We start from the raw sequence: 25209 nt of genomic DNA, 5'->3' as shown, positions 1-25209 counted from the left end.
ATTCAACACTATGAAAACTGATTGTTAGCTTACCATCTAATCTACCCAGACCTTGACATTGTTTGGAGATGATCAACGTTATTCACTTCCCCTGTGAGTGGTCATAACGTTTTGGCTCATCAGTGTACATTATAATTATATATATACACACACACACTGGCGGCCAAAAGTTTGGAATAGCATAGAGATTTTGCAGTTTCGGAAGGAAATTGATACTTTACCAAAGTGGCATTCAACTGATCACAAATATAGTCAGGACATTACTGATGTAAAAAAACAGCACCATCACTATTTGAAAAAAGCAATTTTTGATCAAATCTAGACATGCCCCATTTCCAGCAGCCATCACTCCAACACCTTATCCTTGAGTAATCATGCTAAATTGATAATTTGGTACTAGAAAATCACTTGCCATTATATCAAACACAGTTGAAAGCTATTTGGATCATTAAATGAAGCTTAACATTGTCTTTGTGTTTGTTTTTGAGTTGCCACAGTATGCAATAGACTGGCATGTCTTAAGGTCAATATTAGGCAAAAAAGAAACAGCTTTCTCTAGAAACTCGTCAGTCAGTCATTGTTTTGAGGAATGAAGGCTATACAATGCTTGAAATTGCCAAAAAACTGAAGATTTCATACAAAGGTGTACACTACAGTCTTCAAAGACAAAGGACAACTGGCTCTAACAAGGACAGAAAGAGATGTGGAAGGCCAGATGTATAACTGAACGAGGATAGTACATCAGAGTCTCTAGTTTGAGAAATAGACACCTCACATGTCCTCAGCTGACAGCTTTATTGAATTCTACCCACTCAACATCAGTTTCATGTACAACAGTAAAGAGAAGACTCAGGGGTGCAGGCCTTATGGGAAGAATTGCAAAGAAAAAGCCACTTTTGAAACAGAAAAACAAAAACAAAAGGTTAGAGTGGGCAAAGAAACACAGACACTGAACAACAGATAATTGGAAAAGAGTGTTATGGATCTTAACCCCATTGAGCTTTTGTGGGATCAGCTAGACTGTAAGGTGCGCGAGAAGTGCCCGACAAGACAGCCGCATCTATGGCAAGTGCTACAGGAAGCGTGGGGTGAAATGTCACCTGAGTATCTGGACAAACTGACAGCTAGAATGCCAAGGATCTGCAAAGCTGTCACTGCTGCACGTGGAGGATTTTTTGATGAGAACTCTTTGAAGTAGTTTAAGAAGTTCTGAACATTTTTTCAAATTGTAATAGTAAGGATAGTGATCATATGAAGCCATTTATTATCACATAGTTGTTTGGCTCCTTTTTAAATCATAATGATAACAGAAATCACCTAAATGGCCCTGATCAAAAGTTTACATACCCTTGAATGTTTGGCCTTGTTACAGACACACAAGGTGACACAGGTAGACCAAGAAAGATTTCAGCCACAACTGCCAGGAGAATTGTTCGGGTTACAAAGAAAAACCCACAGGTAACCTCAGGAGAAATACAGGCTGCTCTGGAAAAAAGATGTGTGGTTGTTTCAAGGAGCACAATACGACGATACTTGAACAAAAATGAGCTGCATGGTCGAGTTGCCAGAAAGAAGCCTTTACTGCGCCAATGCCACAAAAAACCTGTTTACAATATGCCCGACAACATCTTGACACGCCTCACAGCTTCTGGCACACTGTAATTTGGAGTGACGAGACCAAAATAGAGCTTTATTGTCACAACCATAAGCGCTATGTTTGGAGAGGGGTCAACAAGGCCTATAGTGAAAAGAATAACATCCCCACTGTGAAGCATGGTGGTGGCTCATTGATGATTTGGGAGTGTGTGAGCTCTAAAGGCACGGGGAATCTTGTGAAAATTGATGGCATGATGAATGCAGCATGTTATCAGAAAATACTGGCAGACAATTTGCATTCTTCTGCACGAAAGCTGCGCATGGGACGCTCTAGGACTTTCCAGCACGACAATGACCCTAAGCACAAGGCCAAGCTGACCCTCCAGTGGTTACAGCAGAAAAAGGAGAAGGTTCTGGAGTGGCCATCACAGTCTCCTGACCTTAATATCATCGAGCCACTCTGGGGAGATCTCAAACGTGCGGTTCATGCAAGACGACCAAAGACTTTGCATGACCTGGAGGCATTTTGCCAAGACGAATGGGCAGCTATACCACCTGCAAGAATTTGGGGCCTCATAGACAACTATTACAAAAGACTGCACACTGTCATTGATGCTAAAGGGAGCAATACACAGTATTAAGAACTAAGGGTATGCAGACTTTTGAACAGGGGTCATTTAATTTTTTTCTTTGTTGCCGTGTTTTGTTTTATGATTGTGCCATTCTGTTATAACATACAGTTGAATATGAATCCCATAAGAAATAAAAGAAATGTGTTTTGCCTGCTACATATATTACCAATTCTCCAAGGGTATGCAAACTTTTGAGCACAACTGTAATATATATATATATATATAAAACTTTACACAGAAAAGATTAGTAAGTGATTTTATCACACTAAAATCATGTTAACATGCATACTGTTTACATCTTGTGGCTATACTTTTGAAACCGTGAGTATTTTAACATTTACACATTGGATTGGTATTATTAACGTTACTTAAAATTCCAGTTTATATTACCAGATAACTATTAATGAAAGAAATTAATAAAAATCCATAAAATGTATTATGAAGGGGCAACTGTAACACAGTTATGAAATTTCTCAACTTTGTTATGAACACGTTTTCATTAAGGTAGTATCTAGTTGAAGACTGTTCTAGACTTATCTGCTGATCAATATATTTAGTTAATAGCTAATCAACTTAAACACAGTTTTGTAACCCAACTAGGCAACATACATATCAAAATGCATGAGGAAAAATCTTTTCTGTGAACAGATGGGGGTTTGATTAAACAAAAAAACTGGTCATCTTATTAATGTGAGTCTATGCAAATCACAGACATGCGTCTAACAGCAACAATGTTTAAACTGGTAAAAGGTCTGACGTTTTTGGGTGTTGTTGGCACAGGGAGGGGTGTACAGTACACTCGACCAATAACTCAAGGGTGGGTGGGGTTAACTCAGGGTTGTAGTAGCTATAGTATTTCATTGTAAAACTACTAATAAGAATAGGAAAACGTGCTCGCTGTCTACCGGCTTTACTTGAAATCCTGGCCGTACTTGAAGGTGCCATAATTGTGTTCGCGGAGTAATTCGCTTTTTTAAAAGCAGAACCCTGAAATTACCGACGAGGTAAGAATGAAAGACGTTCATTTGAACTGTCTGTGTACTTCGAATTAAACATGCATGCCTATTGATGATAGTGGAACTATTTTCTATTTATTTGAGGGTTTTTTTTTTAAAAGCTTTCTTCCTGCATGCCTGCGATGCACGTTGTTTGAATGCGCTCCATGTATGGGCTGATGCAACACTTGCCCATGTAGATGAGATAACATAACACTTCCCTTTCTCGATATATGATCATTACTATGCGCTCGCTGACTTCATAATACACACTTATATTATGACCAACAGTTCAGTCTGGACATAATAATTTATGTCTTCGGGATTGACGCGTAATAGTTGGCGCGGATGTGTGTGAGTAGATAGCGCGTGCATGTCCTTATATAGAGAGCACGTTTTATCTTCTACTGTTCACTGGGATGCGAGCGGATATAACCAGAAACAAAGAAACGTAAGACCACATTGACGAGTCATCTTAAGTTTTGTAGTTTTACTATATGTGCATTACGTTTGCCCTTTTTTCGTGACTTTAAACCGGTTGGACCGGTTGTAGTATTCAGCGATTTGTAGCTAAGCTAATAGTGAGCAAATCTTTGCTTTGAACTCATTCTTTTTAATGATTCAGTTGAACCGATTCGCAAAATCACTCAACTGCAAGAATTTGTTTGGAGGCCGAATAATGAGTTGGGCGATATGTTGGGAAACATAAACACAGTTCAATTTATTTCGTTGCATAAAGGACATAAATTAGAGTACTACATTTAGAGCGGAATGGCAACTCACACGAATAGATGAATCATTCTAAGAGCCGATTCTTTTAAATGAGCTGTCCGAACGAACCGATTCGCTCAAATGAACCAGACTTTTTATGCTTGTTGAGGGGCGCCAGACACCGCCCTTTATTGTGACGTTTAGGAAAGTGCGGGAAATGTATTTACAGTGGCCCGTGTTAGCCGTGGTTTAAAGTTTGTTTTCACCTTTTTTACATGAACTGTTTGTGGCAAACATTGTTAACATACCACGGACGGGTATGATAACAATAACAGTAAAACAAAATTAACCAACTCCACATCAGACCTGCAAATCACTGTAGAGCCGATTCATATGCAATACTTATGCTAACTACAAGATTAACTGTGTTTATATGTACGACAAAACATTATTCCAACCACACATGGGCCGCAAATTCACAAAGCATTCTTACCAATAAAATTCTTAATTCTAAAATACAAATGTTCCTCTTATTTTATAACTTAAAGGAATATTCCCTTTTCAATACAAGTTAAGCTCAGTCGACAGCATTTGTGGTATAATATTGATTACCATTAAAATTTATTTTGACTTGTCCCTCCTTTTCTTAAAAAAGCAAAAATCGGGGTTACACTGAGGCACTTACAATGCAAGTGAATGGGGCCAATCTGTAAACGTTAAATTACTCCATTTCAAAACCTCTCCCTCAATGTCAGCAAGACCAAGGAACTTGTGGTGGACTTCAGGAGAAAAGACAGAGAACACAGCCCCAACACCATCAATGGAGCACTGGTGGAGAGAGTCAGCAGCTTCAAGTTCCTGGATGTCCACATCACTGAGGAGCTCACATGGTCTGTCCACACTGAGGCCATTGTGAAGAAGGCTCATCAGCGCCTCTTCTTCCTGAGACGGCTGAGGAAGTTTGGAATGAACCACCACATCCTCACACGGTTCTACACCTGCACTGTAGAGAGCATCCTGACTGGCTGCATCACTGCCTGGTATGGCAATAGCATTGCCCTCAACCACAAAGCCCTGCAAAGTGTGGTGCGAACTGCCAGACACATCATCAGAGATGAGCTTTCCTCCCTCCAGGACATATATACCAGGCGGTGTGTGAAAAAAGCTCGGAGGATCATTAGAGACTCCAGCCACCTGAGCCATGGGCTGCTCTCACTGCTACCATCAGGCAGGTGGTATCACAGCATCAGGACCCGCACCAGCCGACTGCATGACAGCTTCTTCCCCCAAGCAATCAGACTTTTGAACTCCTGATCTCTCACGATCAAAATACATCAGCACTGCACTTTATTAGTCTTAAACTGGACTGTCATATTTATATTCTCTCTTAACAACACACTGGCAGCTGACTATCAACCGACAGCCTGAATGTCAATACAGCACAGTACAACCTACTGTATATTTTATATTCTATTTGTATTGTATACTGTGTATTCTATATTGTGTGTATTGTATACTGTACATTGTATATTATTATTTGTATATTGTGTTGTAATTGTGTATATTAGATATGTAAATTGTGTTGTGTAAATCTGAAGTTTATTGTAAATTGGTATATGTCTCATCAGTCACGACCGCTATGTTGCTCGGAACTGCACCCAAGAATTTCACAAACTATTGCACTTGTGTATATGGTTGAGTGACAATAAAGGGATTTGATTTGATTGATTTGAATTATAACCACAAGATATAAACAATATGTGTGTTAACATGATTTTAGTGTGATAAAATCACTTACTAACCTTTTCTGTGTAAAGTTATAGCCAATTTTACAACTAAGTTGTTTTGACGATGTAATGTCAACAAACCCAAAATCGACTTTAAAAATGATGATTTAAACGAATTTGCAGCTCAAATAATACACAAGTTTTAACAGAAGATTTAATATAAATGCTTTTATAAAATTATACACTTCACATTTCTGCATTTAAACCCTCCAAACATTGGCCCCATTCACTTCCATTGTAAGTGCTTCAGCGTAACCTCGATTTCTGCTTTTTTAAGAAAAGGAGGGACAATTATTTTTTGTGGTAATCAACATTATGCCACAAATGCTGTCGATTGAGCTTAACTTGTACTGAACCCGGAATATTCCTTAAAGAAAATATTTGTAGCCTACATAATGGACTGTAGTAATCTTCCTTTTATAACATTAGAAAATAATTATTACATACAGTTGTGCTCAAAAGTTTGCATACCCTGGCAGAAATTGTGAAATTTTGGCATTGATTTTGAAAATATGACTGATCATGCAAAACAAAGTATTTTATTTAAGGATAGTGATCCTACGAAGCCATTTATCACATAGTTGTTTGGCTCCTTTTTAAATCATAATGCTAACAGAAATCACCCAAGTGGCCCTGATCAAAAGTTTACATACCCTTAAATGTTTGGCCTTGTTACAGACACACAAGGTGACACACACAGGTTTAAATGGCAATTAAAGGTTAATTTCCCACACCTGTGGCTTTTTAAATTGCAGTTAGTGTCTGTGTGTAAATAGTCAATGAGTTTGTTAGCTCTCACGTGGATACACTGAGCAGGCTAGATACTGATCCATGGGGAGCAGAAAAGAACTGTCAAAAGACCTGTGTAACAAGGTAATGGAACTTTATAAAGATGGAAAAGGTTATAAAAAGATATCCAAAGCCTTGAAAATGCCAGTCAGTACTGTTCAATCACTTATTAAGAAGTGGAAAATTCAGGGATCTCTTGATACCAAGCCAAGGTCAGGTAGACCAAGAAAGATTTCAGCCACAACTGCCAGAAGAATTGTTCAGGATACAAAGGAAAAAAACCACAGGTAACCTCAGGAGAAATACAGGCTGCTCTGGAAAAAGACGGTGTGGTTGTTTCAAGGAGCACAATACAACGATACTTGAACAAAAATGAGCTGCATGGTCGAGTTTCCAGAAAGAAGCCTTTACTGTGCCAATGCCACAAATGACAACACCTTGACACACCTCACAGCAAACTTTTGAGCACAACTGTGTGTATATATATATATATATATATATATATATATAATTTTGGGGAAACAATTTGTATATTTCGAGAGGTAAAAGCAGAAAATATGCACATTGTTTTAAAATTTTCTGAGAGTATTGCACTATTGGAGGATGCCAAAATATTAAAAGATGAATATAGATTTTGTGCACAACAAGCTTTTGGCTTTGAAGCCATCTGTATGCTAGTTACTCCTAAAACTTGACAAAATTATCCTTTAGCAGGTATATGCATTCACTTAACGATAAAAAGAAAAAAGGGAATTTTGCAGCTTGTTCAATTTACTTAATTAAAATGAACTAAAGCAACACAATTCTAGAACATTTTGTCACAACTTGATTTCATTGTGTTCTATCCATTTAAATTTGTAAAATGGAAGTTTACTTAATACATTTGAGTTGGGACTACATTAATACTTTTTGTGGTGTTAATGTAGAATTTATGAAACTGGGCATGGGATTTCCATTTCCCTGCATGCGTTGCAAGGGATTTGATAAGGAAAGATCATTGTTCCAATTAAGTGTTATTTTATGTGTTTTTTTGGCAGGTGAATATAAAGGGGGATGCTTGTTAGTGTTTACAGGTAGATGTCACACATGAAATTGACTCGCTTCCTTGAGCAATAGCTGTGCTGCTAACCATAGCATAGTTCCTAAACTATGCTCTGTAGTGCTTCCAACCAGCATGTATTTAGCATGCTAACATTCACATTTTGACCAGTTAGTACATATAGAAATAAAACAGATGTACTTGAGTTAAATTAACACATATTATTGTTTTGGGTTTACCCAATTCAGCTAGGTTCTTTCTACACAAAGTGTTTGTGTTGAGATTACTTAGTAATTTAAAGTTTAGAAAACACGTTTGAAACGTGGAACTACTGTTGACGATTGAATCAAGTTCAGCCAAAGAGCTACAGTTGAAGTCAAAAGTTTACATACACTTAGGTTGAAGTCATTAAAACTCATTTTTTAACCACTCCACGGATTTCAAATTAGCAAACTATAGTTTTTGAAAGTTGTTTAGGACATCTACTTTGTGCATGACACAAGTAATTTTTCCAACAATTGTTTACAGACAGATTGCTCAACTTTTAATTGACTATATCACAATTCCAGTGGGTCAGAAGTTTAAATATACTAAGTTAACTGTGCCTTTAAGCAGCTTGGAAAATTTCAGAAAATGATGTCAAGCCTTTAGGCAATTCGCCAATTAAGCTAATTGGAGTCAATTGGAGGTGTACCTATGGATGTATTTTAAGGCCTACCTTCAAACTCAGTGCCTCTTTGCTTGACATCATGGGAAAATCAAAAGAAATTAACCAAGACCTCAGAAAAAAATTGTGGACCTCCACAAGTCTGGAGCAATTTCCAAATGCCTGAAGGTACCACGTTCATCTGTACAAACAATAGTACGCAAGTATAAACACCATGGGACCATGCAGCCATGATACTGCTCAGGAAGGAGATGCTTTCTGTCTGCTAGAGATGAACATAGTTTGGTGCAAAAAGTGCTAATCAATCCCAGAACTCTGGTCTCTGATCTGATGAAACAACAATTGAACTTTTTGGCCATATTGACCATCGTTATGTTTGGAGGAAAAAGGGTGAGGCTTGCAAGCTGAAGAACACCATCCCAACCATGAAGCATGGGGGTGGCAGCATCATGCTGTGGGGGTGGTTTGCTGCAGGAGGGACTGGTGCACTTCACAAAATAGATGGCATCATGTGGAAGGAAATTTATGTGGATATATTGAAGAAACATCTCAAGACATTAGCCATGAAGTTAAAGCTCGGTCAAAAATGAGTCTTCCAAATGGACAATGACCCCAAGCATACCTCCAAAGTTGTGGCAAAATGGCTTAAGGACAACAAAGTCAAGGTATTGGAGTGGCCATCACAAAGCCCTAACCTCAATCTTATAGAAAATTTGTGGGCAGAACTGAAAAAGTGTGTGCGAGCAAGGAGGCCTACAAACCTGTCTCAGTTACACCAGTTCTGTCTGGAGAAATGGGCCAAAATTCCAGCAACTTATTGTGAGAAGCTTGTGGAAGGCTAAACAAAACGTTTGACCCAAGTTAAACAATTTAAAGGCAATGCTACCAAATACTAACAAAGTGTATTTAAACTTCAAACCCACTGGGAATGTGATGAATTAAATAAAAGCTGAAATACATCTTTCTCTCTACTATTATTCTGACATTTCACATTCTTAAAATAAAGTAGTGATCCTAACTGACCTAAGACAGGGAATGTTTTCTATGATTAAATGTCAGGAATTGTGAAAAACTGAGTTTAAATGTATTTGGCTAAGGTGTATGTAAACTTCTCACTTCAATTGTATTTATTTTTGAGTGCAGACTCTCGCATTTCCAGGAAAATAGACCACAAATATTAAGGTCTCCCTTCCCTCCAATACCACCTTCCACGACTAGCAAATAGCAAATCATGATTCATGGCTGTGATATAATTTAAGACTATTGCATATTTTTTTTATGTTACTGTAGAGTTAAATGTTGGCAGTCTGCATGTTTACTTTTCAGGGCATGTCGTGCTCAAGGGTCATGACATGACAAATGCTAACAGAGGTTTTTGTTTGGGTAGTTAAAGGGCCGGTTCTGCAGATATTAACTTAGCTTGAATATAGAGGGTGACATTTCTCAAGCCCCATATTTCCGTTTTGGGTTGCTTCAATAAATCATCTGTCATGACTTTTGTTTTGAGGATGTCTGTGGTTTTGATTGTCAATGCCCTTTGGATTCCTAGAGACAAATTTAATATTAGCATCAGGATACACACGGGAAGTCAGCATGTTGTTTCCAAGAGTTCCAGTACCCTAGGATCGGCAACATTATGCTGATCTCCCATTAGACATTTTTCATCTGCTCAAGTGTGTTTACCTTCCCTTGTGGAGCGACCGGAAGTGTGTTGTGTCCGCAGTGTGGAAGACCCGTGGTTGGATCCCATGTTGAAACCAGAAAGTAATTGATCCCATTGGCATAATCAGTGACGAGCACGATTCGGAGGTTGCATTTTCCCTCCTAACATTTGATTTTTACTCCACTGATGGTTAGGTTTAGGTTGGGGGAACAGTTTATAAAATCTTGTACAGCTGAAAGCAACTTGCTTCACAACTCGCTTTTTGCACCCCTCTGTGGAAATTGTACTCAGAAAATAGAGCTCAAACGTGCCCATATGCCCAACAACACTTACTACTTTGGGCACTGGGGGATACGGATGTCAAAAGTACCGGTACTTCGGTACCAAGTCGATACTAAAATAAAAAATATGTAGCTATACCAGTGTTTCTGCAGTACCAGTAGTAGACCACCGACTTCCCATATTCGGTCCCATATTATTTTCGCGCTGGATTCTTTCTAATGACCCCTCAGACTGTGTATACGTGCCATGGCCAGTCAACCTGTCCAGCAGTTGTACTGAAATAGTTCGTGAAAGTGTTTCGAATGTTTTCTTTTTTGTTAAGCAAATCAACAACAAACTCGTTGTCGCTGCATGCAGCTTGTGGAGAAATACGTTTTATTTTTTGATCGGCTCACTGAAGAAAGAAGTGTTGCACCACTTACTGTACATGAGTAAAATTGACTGTCACTCAGCGCTACCTATTGTAAAGGTGTAGATATACTAACAGCGGCCATTTGCTCACTTCAAATGTGAATGGGCCATTTGTCTACGATTTGTTTCTCATAATCACTTCGTCTCAGGTCTGAAAGGACACGTATCGCGGAAGTTCCGAGGTGAAATGTTCACTGTGTGGGGATGAAAATGAGGTACATTTTCTCTCAAACAGATAAGGTTTTAAAGGTTAATGCTCTATTGAATTGTATATCAACAAAACCTAACTCCATACCATAGCCTTAAACGTAAACCTAAAGTGTCATAAAAAGCAGATGAGATGAAAAATGTAATTGTTGAAGCAACCATTTAATTTTGTGGTGATCCTATGACACTTTTAGCTCATGTGTTGACTCTTTAGGACTCGTGCCCTTCAGGACTCATACTCTGATCCTTTGCATCACAGGTGCAACACTCCATCAGTTGAGTTGTGTATGAACAAGCTTGTATATGATTGTAATGCAAACATTAAAATGTATTGCCTTACAAGTCATGCACTGAATTAAAAGTGTTTTGATGTCATAAGATAGCATTGTGTGAGGAACATGGCGAAAAGTAAGAGTGCTTTCATACTTCATTCGATTGCTTGGTCCAAACCGAATTGGCTTCCTCCCTGCGCCCCCTGGTCTCTGTTCAAATACTATTATTTGGGTCTGAACTGCGGTCCGATTGCATCATCAACGTGAGTACAAGCTGCAGCTTGAGTAACAACTCGAATATATCAGCTTCATTGTTAAAAGTATTCATCTCTTTGGATTTACCACCAAAGCTTTTCATGCACAAAAAGATACACCAATGCATTAAATGTGCAATGATGTGATGAATGTTAGTGTTTGTCTGCCGTGAGCCCGCGGATGCGTTGTAAGAGATGTGAAGAATGTGGAGATAAGCCGTTACAAGAAATGCATTATACCATAATAATTGCGATCGGAAGCCTGCAAAGACGCAAATTATACATTATCACAAGTGGTTCACTTCTGTGTTTTGGTAAAATTTGCGTTAAAATGGAATCGTACTGGAATTCACATGAACCGTACCCCAGACCACCTTTCAAAAGGACTCTGGTTCAGAAAACAGTGTTCACATCATCCATACAAACCGAACTTTCACGTCAAACTAACCTGGGTGCGCACCAAAAGTGCTAGTGTGAAAACGCCCTCGTGTTTATGAACTGATGATCTGCTGTTTTACTCATGATTTGTGTGAAAAGAGAATATAAAAGCAAAGACTGTTTAGCCCACGACGGACCACTTGTATAAAAATGAATTTGAGAAATTGGAACGTGCAATATGGCAGATGTAAAAAAGGAAGTCCCTTCTTACAGGTAAAGGAGCCAATCACCTTTTAGATATAGACATCTCCTGTCAGTCAAATCGAGAACGTGCATGCACATTTGCTGGACCAGCCTGAAAAATAGCTTTTGTGTGTGTGTGATTTTTGCACGATCTGAGCTAAAGAAGCAGAATTTATGATACCATTGTTGTCAGATTTAACTGCTGAATTTAAATATGTACTTTGATTGATTGTAATCTTGTCCAACCATTTGGAGATTTTGGTCTTTCCCTATTCAAGGAGGAGCTGTACTTTTTATGCTGCCTGAATCCATAGAAAATAGCTACCCCGGAGCATTCCAAAGATGGCCGCCGAGTGGATTGACTTGCCTTGAAAGAGACTTTGATATTTTTGTCAATTTTGTTGTAGCGCCGCTTGTGTTAATTTAGCCAGGAAACTGCTGTGATGTGTACAACGAGCCACGTAAAATTATTTATTTATGTTTATTTAGGTATAGTAACGTGATTCTGTGAGACCAGGTTGTTATGAGCCTTACAAGTATATTCTTTCCTGTTTTATGACACTGGTTTAATCAGATGTTGACATTCTCATCAAATAAGAGTCAAAGTCAACTGACCTGGACAGCATAACCTCCCAAAAGTGATGTGTGTTTGTGTGTGTGAGCACAATGTGACCAGCTGATGTTTCCAAATTCCTCCCATTTATGCCGGTGTTCTGTGATTGGTGGAAAAAGGGGCAAGGCCCTCACCCAGCCCACTTTCTTGATTTACACCACTCGACCCAAGCATGAGTTTCCGTGTGAGCGTCGCTTTGGCCATTTAAAGTGAATATGGATGCACTCATTACTCTTGCCCTTTCTCCTTCAAGGCTGTGAATGGCAAATGTTCCAGTGTGCCTTGCGCAATCTGTGTTGCATTAGGCTGCACAATACGTAGGTATTTTTCCATTACCCATTCTTGAGTGAATAAACAGACCCCTGTTCATGAATTTTGAAGTCGACTGGCATCCACTTGGCATACATGGTCATGCCTACTTATGTTCCTAAACTTTTCCTAAACCTGCTTTTGTTTGCTCTTATGTGTAGCATAAAAATGTCTCACTATTAGGTATGTACCCTTTAAACACAGTCAAGAATGCACCGCTCTCATTCTTGGTGGAGAAATCGGAGAATGTCTTTTCTCAGCTTCTTATTGTGGCAACAGTATTATTGTAGTATAAGCAAAAATTATATAACAGGCTGGTGATGGTATTTTGCTTGTCTAACAGTTCACTAAATCTACTGACAGCTTGATCAATGGGTATCTTGAGCCAAAATTATACAAATATATATTTTGTTTATTTGCTATATTTAAAATGTTTAATGTATGTATTGGCCACCATTGGAAAAACCCAAATCGGTTGACCACTCTAATAAAAATAAAAACAAAGGACCAGTTGACATAAAGGTCTGGCTTCCCAAACCAAAATCCATTCATTCCGTTCACATGCGCTTAAGAAAACGGTTTATTCCTGAAACGTCCTGTAAACGAGAATACTGTTTTCCTCACGGCATTTAAGGGATTAAGAGGAAGCCGTTTAACACACCCAGGTTTCTCCCGGGCGACAAACATTATAGCATGGAGCCATACATCATATCAAAAAGTCAACACAGCAGAAAGAATTCAAAATTTCTTGGAGTACAGTGGCAAATGAAAAAGCACATACATTATAAAATATGGCCATTTACACACTCACCCATTTAAAAGTCCCTTACATCCGCATATGTGTTCAAGTATATTGTGGAATCCAATATAGTTTTATGTAAGTTTAGAGGGAAACCCCACTATTGAATTGCAATTCTGCTGCAGGTCGCGATGGAAAATTAAGGAAACAAACACGGCAACAACAAGCGAAGCAACAGAGAATAAAACAGAAACGTCTTCGTCGGATCCCATGTTTGTTATTTACACAAGCATCACGGGGAAATTACATTGCCGTGGAGAAAGCTGCTTACTGGCTGAGCCATATGTATGCGGGGTGTAAAGGCCCGGATATATTTCATATGAAATCGAAGAACAAACAGGTGTGACATCATTTAAAACAAAATCTGCATAAAAATAAGTTGTTTGAGGTCGTTTCGGTGGTTCGTAACAGCTCGCCGGGCTTTAGGAAAACTTCTTACTGGCTGCTAAACACTTACTGCCATTGGTTCATGTCATAGGTAGGTGTGACCTAAAGTTCCAGCTTCTTTTAAGACCTATAGCTAATTCTGTTTAAGTTTTTCAATCAGTCAACATGAACACATCGGAATGTAGAGATATTAGGGCTGGTGCAAATTTACCTACACCTGTACGATCGTTCTCATAAAAAACATTTTCCAAGACCATTCCATGTGATTTATTTTGTTTTGTTTAAATAGTCTACAAAAGGAATAAAATCTACTCAAATACTCTCAAGTGCCCATTCACACATGTCCCATCTGCAGCGTAAGTCATTCACACATCTGCCCAAAGTAAGATAGACCTCTATTATCATTCTTTTGTCTGTATTTTGCCCATTAACACTCTTTTACGCACGCATATTTGCAGTAGTATCAGTGTCATCATAAATTACAATAAAAGAGTGTAATCGCTCCTATTATGGCCGCGTGTAGCGTGTTAGCTCAATTCCATTAATTCAGAATGTAAACAAGACAAATTAAACATTATCTACTGCAAATATATTACATGAAATCATCATCGAGTGGATAAAACAGCTTCTTTTACTGACCTCACGTGAATTCTACTCATAGAATGAGTCATAATGTCATTGATATAACATTTTAACGTCACATTAGTTAAGATTTGACTTGTAGTCTTGAGGGTCCTCATAAATGTACTACTAAATGCCTTTCACAGTGGTGTGGTTGTTGTCTGATTGTTCGCATAAAGTATACCATTACTCGGCTGTTTCAAACGTTACCTGAACGAAGAAGATCTCTGGAAGGCCTTATGGAGAAAGCCGAAAAGTTTATTTATTTTTATACATGTAAACACATACGCTGATTTCGAGTCTTAAGCAGCTTTCTCGCAATAAACAGCTTTCTGGTGTCCATATAAACAAGCTCACTGCAAAACCTGACCTCAGATCAAATGTTGTTGATGTTTTAAGACTCAAATTTGTGACAGGAGTCAGTGAGAGGCAAAAACTAGAACCGAGAGTTGATGGAGAGGTGGTAGAAGTGTCTGTGACCACCACAGCTGCTGGTCTACACGTGACCTCACAGTGTGCTATTTGTAGCCGTGAGGTTTGAATGGGTTAGTATTAGCCACAAAGGCATCTGACTCGTGCTACAGACAAACGCCTCCCCGTACCTCTATTTATTATGGGCCGAAACAGCAAAAGGTCTCCTCAAAGGTTTTACTAAACAAATCCTCATTGTGTTTAATACCTGGAGGAGGTGCTGAACTGAAGCTCTGAGCAAAAGAATCAAGAATTGTCTGACTTTGTTCGTTTTCTAGGGATTTCCTCAGCTCTGGTATGTTGAGTTGGTAAGAAAAGAATCTTAAAGTGCTCTGATTAGTTGTCTTTTTGGATTAGAAGACTCTCGAAGCAGTCTGCTTGTTTATCGAGTTTGTTTATCTGATTTAACTGAGTTTCCTTAGAAACCAGTTATCGGATTTGCTCACTACATGATGCAAAGTACTAATATTTTTCAGATGTTTTAGGACTTTTCCTTGCTCTTCTAGGAGACTCGAACTTAAGAGGGATATTTCAGACTAAATTATCCTCTGATGTCTTTTCTTTCTATAATGCAATGTGAATGGAATGTTGTGAATTTGTCTTTACATTGCAGCCATAATGAATTATCGATAACGGCAAATCACAAAACCTGTCAAGAACATCAACCTGCTTCACCCCAAAATCAAAGTACTTGCAAAACAAATTTTTTGCTACTTTTTATTGTGACATTATTTTCATGACAGTTAAGAACATTTGTACCTCAATTGTCATTACTGTAATATAATACAATTTCATACACGTTTGTGCAATGCCGAAGGATTGTATATAAAATTTGTTTAAGCTTAATTTGTTAACATTAGTAACTGCATTAGGCCTATGAGTCGTACTAACAATGAACAGTTTCTTTTTTGCATCATTTATTAATCTTGGTTAATCTTAAAGGTAACACTTTACAATGAGGTTCCATTTGTTAGCATTAGTTAATGCATTAGGTATCATGAATTAACAATGAACAATATATTTTTACAACATCTTTGTTAATGTTGGTTAATAAAAATACGATTGTTCATCGTTAGTTCATTAATCTTAACAAATACAACTTTTGATTTTAAAAATGTATTACGTATATGTCAAAATGAACATTAACGATGATTAAAAAATGCTGTAAAAGAATTGTTCATTTTTAGTTCATGTTAACTAATGCTGTCAACTAATGGAACCTTATTGTATTAACTTGAACATTTACATATAATTTGTATTAGCTAATGTTAAAATTAACATTAAGATTAATAAGTGCTGTAGTTTTGTTCAGTGTTAGTTCATGTTTACTAATGTAATTAATGTTCAACCTTATTGTAAAGTATTCCCTGTACTGTAATAAGTAAAAATACTATTACAGTAATGAGAATCTAATGAAAATTATCACTTAGAAAAAAGAAAAAACACTTGAAAGTAAAAACACATGAATTGAAATGCAAATAAAAAGTGTGCATGCATTTAAGTAATGACAATGGTCCTGAAAATTGTATTTCTTTATGCATAATATAAGTTCTTCTGTTTTTATTTGTATAAAATATGAAAATATGAACTATGACCCATGAAGAACACAAACAGCTTTCCATCTCCCTGTTTGTGGTTGATGAATTGATGTACATTTATACATTAATCTTGTCCTGGTTGAACACACGATGAGTGACGTTAACACAGTACTAGTGTGGTTAAAAAAAGATTGTACTGTAAAGTTCAAGTGATACCTCAGCTCAGCGCCAATATGCTATTAGTTTACAGCTAATACAGTAACGATGAGTAAGAGAACTCGCTCTGCATGTAGTGGTAGTACCAGGCTCACATATCATCACTCTTAGGGCTCTTCCAGAAGGGGTTCTGTCAGGATCGTACTGCTTGCATTACCTAGGAGAAATATTAATAAGAAAAATTTTGGTTTGAAGTTAAGCTATATTGAAAATGGGACACATTAAAATAAATGTTTTGATTTTGTAATAGCAAGACAAACATTAATGGACAGTAATTCAAAATATTAATCCCTCTCGCTTTTTATATTGTTTTTCCAGGTCATTGACCCTACTGTGAAGACCTTGTGTGTGTTTGTGTGGGTGTGCGTGTGTTTGTGTGTGTGTGTGTGTGTGGGTAAAAGCTTAAAGAGAAATCAACATGGTCCTTGGCCTCCTAAAAGAGTTTGGAAAGCAGCTTTTGAGGGTGAAGGTGGTCGACTGCAGCACGGAAGAGTCTCGGCTTGCTCGATGCCTTAACACTTTTGATCTGGTGGCTCTTGGAGTGGGCAGCACATTGGGTGCTGGCGTCTACGTGCTGGCCGGAGCTGTGGCGCGAGAAAATGCCGGACCAGCTATTGTTGTGTCCTTCCTGATTGCAGCACTGGCCTCGGTCATGGCGGGACTGTGTTATGCTGAGTTTGGTGCACGTGTACCCAGGACGGGCTCTGCATATCTATACAGTTATGTGACGGTAGGGGAGCTGTGGGCCTTTATTACCGGCTGGAACCTTATCCTCTCCTACATCATTGGTGAGAATACTTGATATTTAGTCATTTTAAGTGTGACTTAAGTGTCCAAAAGTTTCCCAATACTTTTTTAGCACACTGTATCTATATCTATATTTTGGCATTGTATCGGCCATGCTTTCCCAAACATACCGTCATTGGCCATATTGTTCAATAACTGTTATAATGTTCACTCTCCCAGGAACATCCAGTGTGGCTCGGGCGTGGAGTGCGACCTTCGATGAGCTCATTGGGAAACACATAGAAAACTTCTGCAGACTCCATATGAATATTAATGCCCCGGGAGTGCTAGCAGAGTATCCTGACATGTTTGCTGTTCTCATCATCATCACACTCACAGGCAAGACGACGAAATTCAGATTTGACAAATATATGTTGTCCTAATCTGTATATATCCACAAAAGCAGACCCCATGGTATCAAAATGAGAGTTTTATGGCTTTTAGTAGATTGTTAGCTTTGCGGTCATCTATATGCAAATTTATTCCTAAACATTGACAAAATACACTTTCAGCAGATACACATTTAAAATGTAAAGTCTTTCTCTTGGACCAAAAGTGGACCAAAAGTATTGATGTCTCATTTTACACTACACAGATTTTTGTCCAACCATATGCTCTCTAGAATGATCAAATCAAAGTTCATTAATGTGATGAAACTACAGCCTACTGGATATTTAAAAATAAGAAACAAACTTCCTGGTTCATTAGGAAATATGTTAACACAGGACAGGAAACTATGCTCGTCAAGCCTCTTCATGAGGTCTTTAATAATAATTTGTCATGAAATAGTGGTATTGAAGTCAAGCTGTTGGAAATAAGGTCTGATATTTAGGTCTTGTGCATTTTCTGCAGGTTTGTTGGCGTTTGGGGTGAAGGAGTCAGCTATGGTTAATAAGGTGTTCACCTGTGTCAACGTTCTGGTCTTGATGTTTGTGGTGGTGTCAGGCCTGATAAAAGGAACCCTCAAAAACTGGAACCTGAATCCTGAGGAGATCCTCAGCAATACATCCTCTATGAAGTAAAGAACAGTTTCATTTCATTTGGACACAACTTCAATATATAATAAAGCTACAAAATACAGAATGCTTTGGGAAATCTGGATATTTATTTCCGAATATAACGAGAAATAATGAGTATTCCAATTCTTAGGATATTGCATGTCTATTCTTATTTGTTTGGACATAAATGGATGAATCTCACCAAACCTGTCGATATATTTTCCTGGCCATATTTTACCACAAAATCAAAGAAATAAATACAAGATATTTAGCTTAAATAATATGAAGCATGTCTTAGGACCATTAAGATTTTCAGCATTGTGACATTATTTTCATATGACATTTTACTCTCTAATTATTATTACCTTAATGCAAAACCTCTAGTCATTACTGTATTTTATAATTTTTTTTTAAAGAATGATTTATTATTTAAATTGTAATGGTAGTATTTGTTGTTCTCTTTACTTTGTGCTGATTAAAAAAAAATAGTTCAGTCATGCCAACTCTTGGAAAGATTTAGCATGTTAATGTTGGTATGACATATTGTTAAGATATTGGTCTTTGCGGACTAGATCTGCTGCGCTGCTGCTGCTGCTGCAGAGCAAGTACGGAGACTTGCTACTACTAGAACAGTGGTTCCCAACTCTGTTCCTGGAGGCCCCCCAACACTACACATTTTGGATATCTCCTTAATCAAACACACCTGATTCAACTCATTTGCTTGTTAGTGGAGATTTCAAGACCTGAATAGGTTGTGAAAATAAGGGTGATATACAAAATGTGCACTGTTGGGGGGGCCTCCAGGAACAGGGTTGGAAACCACTAGAACATACAGTGTTGTGAACATCGGACTAGATGACATACCAGGAATCTCAGTTTATTGGAGGGCCCCTCCCTACTTGTTATGAGGAAGAAAAGTTGCCTCTTTTTTTTTTTTTTCTTATCCCCAGTAAGGGGATTTAGTGGAAAGGAGGAGGCGAGAACCGGCTTGACAACTTAAATAACAATTTATTAAACAAAAACCCAACCAAAAACACACAACTAAAAACACAGCACAGCTGTCTGTAATTCTCTCTCTCTCGAACTGTCGTCCCTGGCCGCCTTTATCCCTCGCGCGCCCCATCAGGCTGATTGGGGACCGGGTGTGTCTCATTCCAACCCGGCCCCGCCCTCCTCGGCTCTACATCCCCTTTTTCTCCCCAATTTGGAATGCCCAATTCCCACTACTTAGTAGGTCCTCGTGGTGGTGCGGTTACTCACCTCAATCCGGGTGGCGGAGGACAAGTCTCAGTTGCCTCTGCTTCTGAGACAGTCAATCCGCGTATCTTATCATGTGGCTCGCTGTGTATGACACCGCGGAGACTCCGCATGTGGAGGCTCATGCTACTCTCCGCGATCCACGCACAACTTACCACGTGCCCCATTGAGAACGAGAACCACTAATCGCAACCACGAGGAGGTTACCCCATGTGACTCTACCCTTCCTAGCAACCGGGCCAATTTGGCTGCTTAGGAGACCTGGCTGGAGTCATTCAGCACACCCTGGATTCGAACTCACGACTCCAGGGGTGGTAGTGAGTGTCAATACTCGCTGAGCCACCCAGGCCCCCAGTCGCTTCATTTTGATTGGATCGTAGTGGACCAACACAAACAGATGTCAAGCAGCCATCAGATAAGGCTGCTCAGACAATGACCAAAAACCCCTTACGAGGCAGGAAGACAGACCCTGGATCCTCCAACATATTGGAATAGACTTCTCATTTGCCCACAAGTGTTTTTTTTTTTATCACCAAAATCCTGTGGCATATCCCCATCCTAAGATTTAAGCTAAGATGGCCATAAAAAATTCCTTAGGACCTCCAGATGCAGAATTAACTGCCCATGAGGCTGAAACACCAAAAAAAAAAAGACATTCATGTACACACTGCAAATCTTCCACTGCTGTCAACAGCCAGTCAGAACCCTGGAACAAAAAGGCGCCAAATTGTAATCTCCTCCTCATCAGGAAGGTACACTGTAAAATTATCCTTATAACAGCCACGCCCTCTGCTGAGTCTCCCTCCCAAAGAGTGAGCGAAAGATAGATCCAAAGTTCTGAGTTTCTGGTGACAAGAGGGAGGGGATGGGTGGGGCATTCTGCCACAGAAGCCGCCATCCCTCACACCCCGGACCAAGGAGGGGAGCACATTTCTTTTGGAGACTTATTCCCATGGACACATTAATTCCCCCTTTTATTATTATTTCAAAATAAACGTCTCTCCGAGGCCTGAGACACACCCTCTTTGTCTGTCTCTTGCTCACCCCGCCACAGGACCTTTCAACTTACTCCATGCGAGCCAATTGGCTTGGCATATCACATGTGAGCAAGCTGATTGGCTAACCGAAATAAGTTCAAAGAACCTATCATCTTATGCCATTCAGAGTTTCATGCCTGAACTTAGTCGTTTGTTTCAAAGTAATTTTTTAGTAATGACTGTTTTACTTTATAAATTTTAGCAGTAAGGAGAATTTAAGAATCATAAAATGTCATGAAAATAAGATCACAATGCAGAAATGTTCTTAGAATAGTGTTCATTTTCTTGTTATTGTTGTTTTCTGTTTGTTTCTTGAAAATGACCCGAACATGTTTGTGTGAGATTAATCCTAAAAGTTACAACAGTGCAGTAGAATCACTCTCACTAGACTGTTTTATTCATCTTTTTACTGATACTGAAGAACTGGTGTCAAAGGGAAATGCTGCAACTCATTTATTGTTTGTATCATCAGTACTTCAGAGGCGTTTCCATCTGGAGAGAGTCTGGGTGTTGGCGGCTTCATGCCCTTCGGCTTCACTGGAGTTTTGTCTGGTGCCGCGACCTGTTTTTACGCTTTCGTCGGGTTTGATTGTATCGCCACAACAGGTGAGTTTTTAATATGTAAATGGGTATGTGCCAGGGTTGCATGATATGTTGTGACTATATTGGTTATCGAGAGATATGATTGATTCTTTATTTATTTATCAATATCGGCCGGTATTGAATATTTTGTCAGCTGAGATTGGATGTCACTGACTAAATTTGGACTCTCATTTTTGCCTATTTAAGTACTAAATTAAAAGGTTAGCAATAGACTACGGCAAAGTTTTAAAGGGATACTTCACCCCAAAATTAATATTCTGTCTTCATTTACTCATTTTAAATGTATTTTGTTTAAATCAAGAAAAAACTATTTAAACTTAATTCAAAGGGAAAGCAAGTTTATTTTTCTGACCACATTGGCAAATAGATTTTTCCACTAGTTTTAAGCATAAACCTCACTAAATTATTATTTATTTATTTATTTATTTTTTTTTTTTTTTTAAATCTTGTCATTTTGCCTATCAAGCAAATGTATCTTGTTTTAAGGATCTTTAGATATTGCAGTTGGAAAATTTGACAAAATAGTAATATCTGCCATTTATTGGTTATCGAACATAATATAAAAATAGTAATCGGCTGTTGAATTTCAATATTGATGCATCCCTATCATTTGCTGTACATTTTGGTTAATTGTGTCACACTTTAAGAGTTATAATGAAGGCATGACAGTGTAGTGTTTTGGCAGAAGTTGGTCTCTCAGCTTCTGAGTTGATAGTGATGATTTTACTTTCAATTTCATTTGCTCAATCTGTGTCTCCTGTTTCTCTTTTTCTGTATTTAAGGTGAGGAGGTAAAGAATCCTCAGAGGGCGATACCCATCGGCATTGTAGCATCACTCCTCATCTGTTTCGTTGCATACTTTGGCGTATCAGCCGCCCTTACTATGATGATGCCATACTACTTGCTGGACAAGAACAGCCCTCTGCCCGTGGCCTTCAAATATGTAGGCTGGGAAGGGGCGACATATGCAGTGGCTGTTGGCTCTCTTTGTGCTTTGTCTACCAGGTAAGAGCTACACGAGAGTTCTTGAATACAAACCTCAAAGCTGTCTTTATTCGTGTTGTGGGTGTGTGTGTGCGTTTGCTTTGCATTATTTGTTTTTAAAGCTGCAGTGTGTAATATTTTCTGCTCCATTAGAGTTAACACACAGGTTTACCCAAACACTCCCTCTGTCTGCCATAAGTTGGAAAACTGATAGTCCTGCCTCAAACTCATGCAGCTTAAACAGACAGAGCTGTTAAAATGTTAAGCGTCTTTTCGGGTAAATCAAACTACTATTTACTTATTTACAGTTAATATAAAAAAACAAATACACACAGCAGCTTTAATCTTAAGTCTCATACAAAATACACAAAATCATTGTTGAAATTATTTAAAGGAGTCATATTAAAAAAAAAAATTTTTCTGAACTCTGCGCAGAGCAGTAGGTGCCAGTAACGGCATAATGTTTGGTGGATTTTACCCACTGTCCCATTGAAAAAAAACAGCATCATATTTTTAATAAGCAGTCTCTTTTGAACTGTGGAGTTTTTTTTAATTTATTTTTTTTATGTTAAACATCATTTTTTTCATAGTACATTGAAGGAAAATTTTATTTCATATGACCCCTTTAATATTGACCTGAACTGTGAGGCTTAAAAATGTGTGGAACTTAATACTTTAATTATTGCTACGTTAATTCAGCTATAGTTAATGAATGCACAAAAATCTTATCCTTGTCCTTAAAGGAATAGTTCACGTAAAAATGAAAATTCTCTCATAATTTACTTACCCTTGTGCCTTTCCAGATGTGTATGACTTTTTTCTTCTGCAGAGCACAAACAAAGATTTTCAGAAGAATACTCAGCTCTGTATGTCCATACAATGCAAGTGAATGGTGACCAAAACTTTAAAGCTCCAAAAAGCACAAAGGCAGCATAAAAGTAATCCATAAATCTCCAGTGGTTTAATCCATGTCTTCTGAAACAATCCAATCGGTTTTGAGTGAGAATAAACCAAAATGTATCTCTTTTTCACTGTAAATCTTGGCTTGTCTAGTCACGATCATGATTTCAAGCTCAATTACTAGATGATGTAGGAAGGGTAATCAAGCTTGAAATCATAATCGCCAAGGAGACTGCAGATGTCAAGATGTACAGGGAAAAAGGAGGTACATTTTGTCTGTTCTCACTCAAAACCGATTAGATAGCTTCAGAAGAAATGGATCACTGGAGTTTTATGGATTACTTTTATGCTGCCTTTGTGCTTTTTGGAGCTTCAAAGTTTTGGTCACCATTCACATACATTGTATGAGCCTACAGAGCTGATATTCTCCTAAAAATCTTAATTTGTATTTTGCAGCAGAGAGAAAATCATACACATCTGGGATGGCATGAGGGGGAGTAAATGATGAGAGTATTCATTTTTGGATGAACTATCCCTTTAAACCCTCAATCTGCAGTTGTGCTCAAAAGTTTGCATACCTTGGCAGAAATTGTGAAATTTTGGCAATGATTTTGAAAATATGACTTGTCATGCAAAAACTTTTATTTAAGGATAGTGATCATATGAAGCCATTTCTTATTACATAGTTGTTTGGCTCCTTTTTAAATCATAATGGTAACAGAAATCACCCAAACGGCCCTGATCAAAAGTTTACATACCCTTGAATGTTTGGTCTTGTTACAGACACACAAGGTGACACACACAGGTTTAAGTGGCAATTAAAGGTTAATTTCCCACACCTGTGGCTTTTTAAATTGCAATTAGTGTCTGTGTATAAATAGTCAGTGAGTTTGTTAGCTCTCACATGGATACACTGAGCAGGCTAGATACTGAGCCATGGGGAGCAGAAAAGAACTGTCAAAAGACCTGCATATCAAGGTAATGGAAATTTATGAAGATGGAAAAGGATATAAAAAGATATCCAAAGCCTTGAAAATGCCAGTCAGTACTGTTCAATCACTTATTAATAAGTGGAATATTCGGGGATCTCTTGATACCAAGCCAAGGTCAGGTAGACCAAGAAAGATTTCAGCCACAACTGCCAGAAGAATTGTTCGGGATACAAAGGAAAACCCCACAGGTATCCTCAGGAGAAATACAGGCTGTTCTGGAAAAAGACAGCGTGGTTGTTTCAAGGAACACAATACTTGTTGACCCCTCTCCAAACATAGCGCTTATGGTTGTGACCATAAAGCTCTATTTTGGTCTCGTCACTCCAAATTACAGTGTGCCAGAAGCTGTGAGGCATGTCAAGGTGTTGTCGGGCATATTGTAACCAGGCTGTTTTGTGGCATTGGCTTCTTTCTGGCAACTCGACCATGCAGCTCATTTTTGTTCAGGTATCATTGTATTGTGCTCCTTGAAACAACCACACCATCTTTTTCCAGAGCAGCCTGTATTTCTCCTGAGGTTACTTGTTACCTAGCTATTTTTTGCATGATCAGTCATATTTTCAAAATCAGTGCCAAAATTTCACAATTTCTGCCAGGGTGTGCTCAAAAGTTTGCGTAACTGTAAGTTATTGTAATGTTTAATTTATTCTGATTTACATATTGTGTCTCAAATGCTTTACGTGAGTCATTGCAAAAAAAAAAGGGCACAGAAAACATAGATGTGTTATTGTGTTTCATGGCCAACCCAGTGAATTCCCTTTTACTGGTTAAG

The 25209-nt window shown here is 38.3% G+C and overlaps 1 protein-coding gene across 2 annotated transcripts in view; it reads left to right on the top strand.

Moving 5' to 3' along the window:
- Positions 1-3067: 3067 nt before the first annotated feature.
- Positions 3068-25209, top strand: part of LOC127421893 (high affinity cationic amino acid transporter 1-like) — a 40911-nt gene continuing 18769 nt past the window's right edge. Inside the window, exons 1-6 of one of the 2 annotated variants that reach the window (XM_051665097.1) lie at positions 3068-3232; positions 17199-17668; positions 17847-18005; positions 18519-18684; positions 21431-21564; positions 22344-22566. In XM_051665097.1, the coding sequence (XP_051521057.1) occupies positions 17299-17668; positions 17847-18005; positions 18519-18684; positions 21431-21564; positions 22344-22566 (1052 nt within the window). In that variant the 5' untranslated portion in view covers positions 3068-3232; positions 17199-17298. Of the gene's footprint in view, positions 3233-15302; positions 15422-17198; positions 17669-17846; positions 18006-18518; positions 18685-21430; positions 21565-22343; positions 22567-25209 lie in introns of those variants that run through there. The other variant, XM_051665098.1, reaches the window with a different exon arrangement.

Source organism: Myxocyprinus asiaticus, chromosome 31, assembly GCF_019703515.2.
Source record: "Myxocyprinus asiaticus isolate MX2 ecotype Aquarium Trade chromosome 31, UBuf_Myxa_2, whole genome shotgun sequence".
Taxonomy (NCBI): Eukaryota; Metazoa; Chordata; class Actinopteri; order Cypriniformes; family Catostomidae; genus Myxocyprinus; species Myxocyprinus asiaticus.
This window is presented reverse-complemented; position numbering and strand designations above follow the sequence as displayed.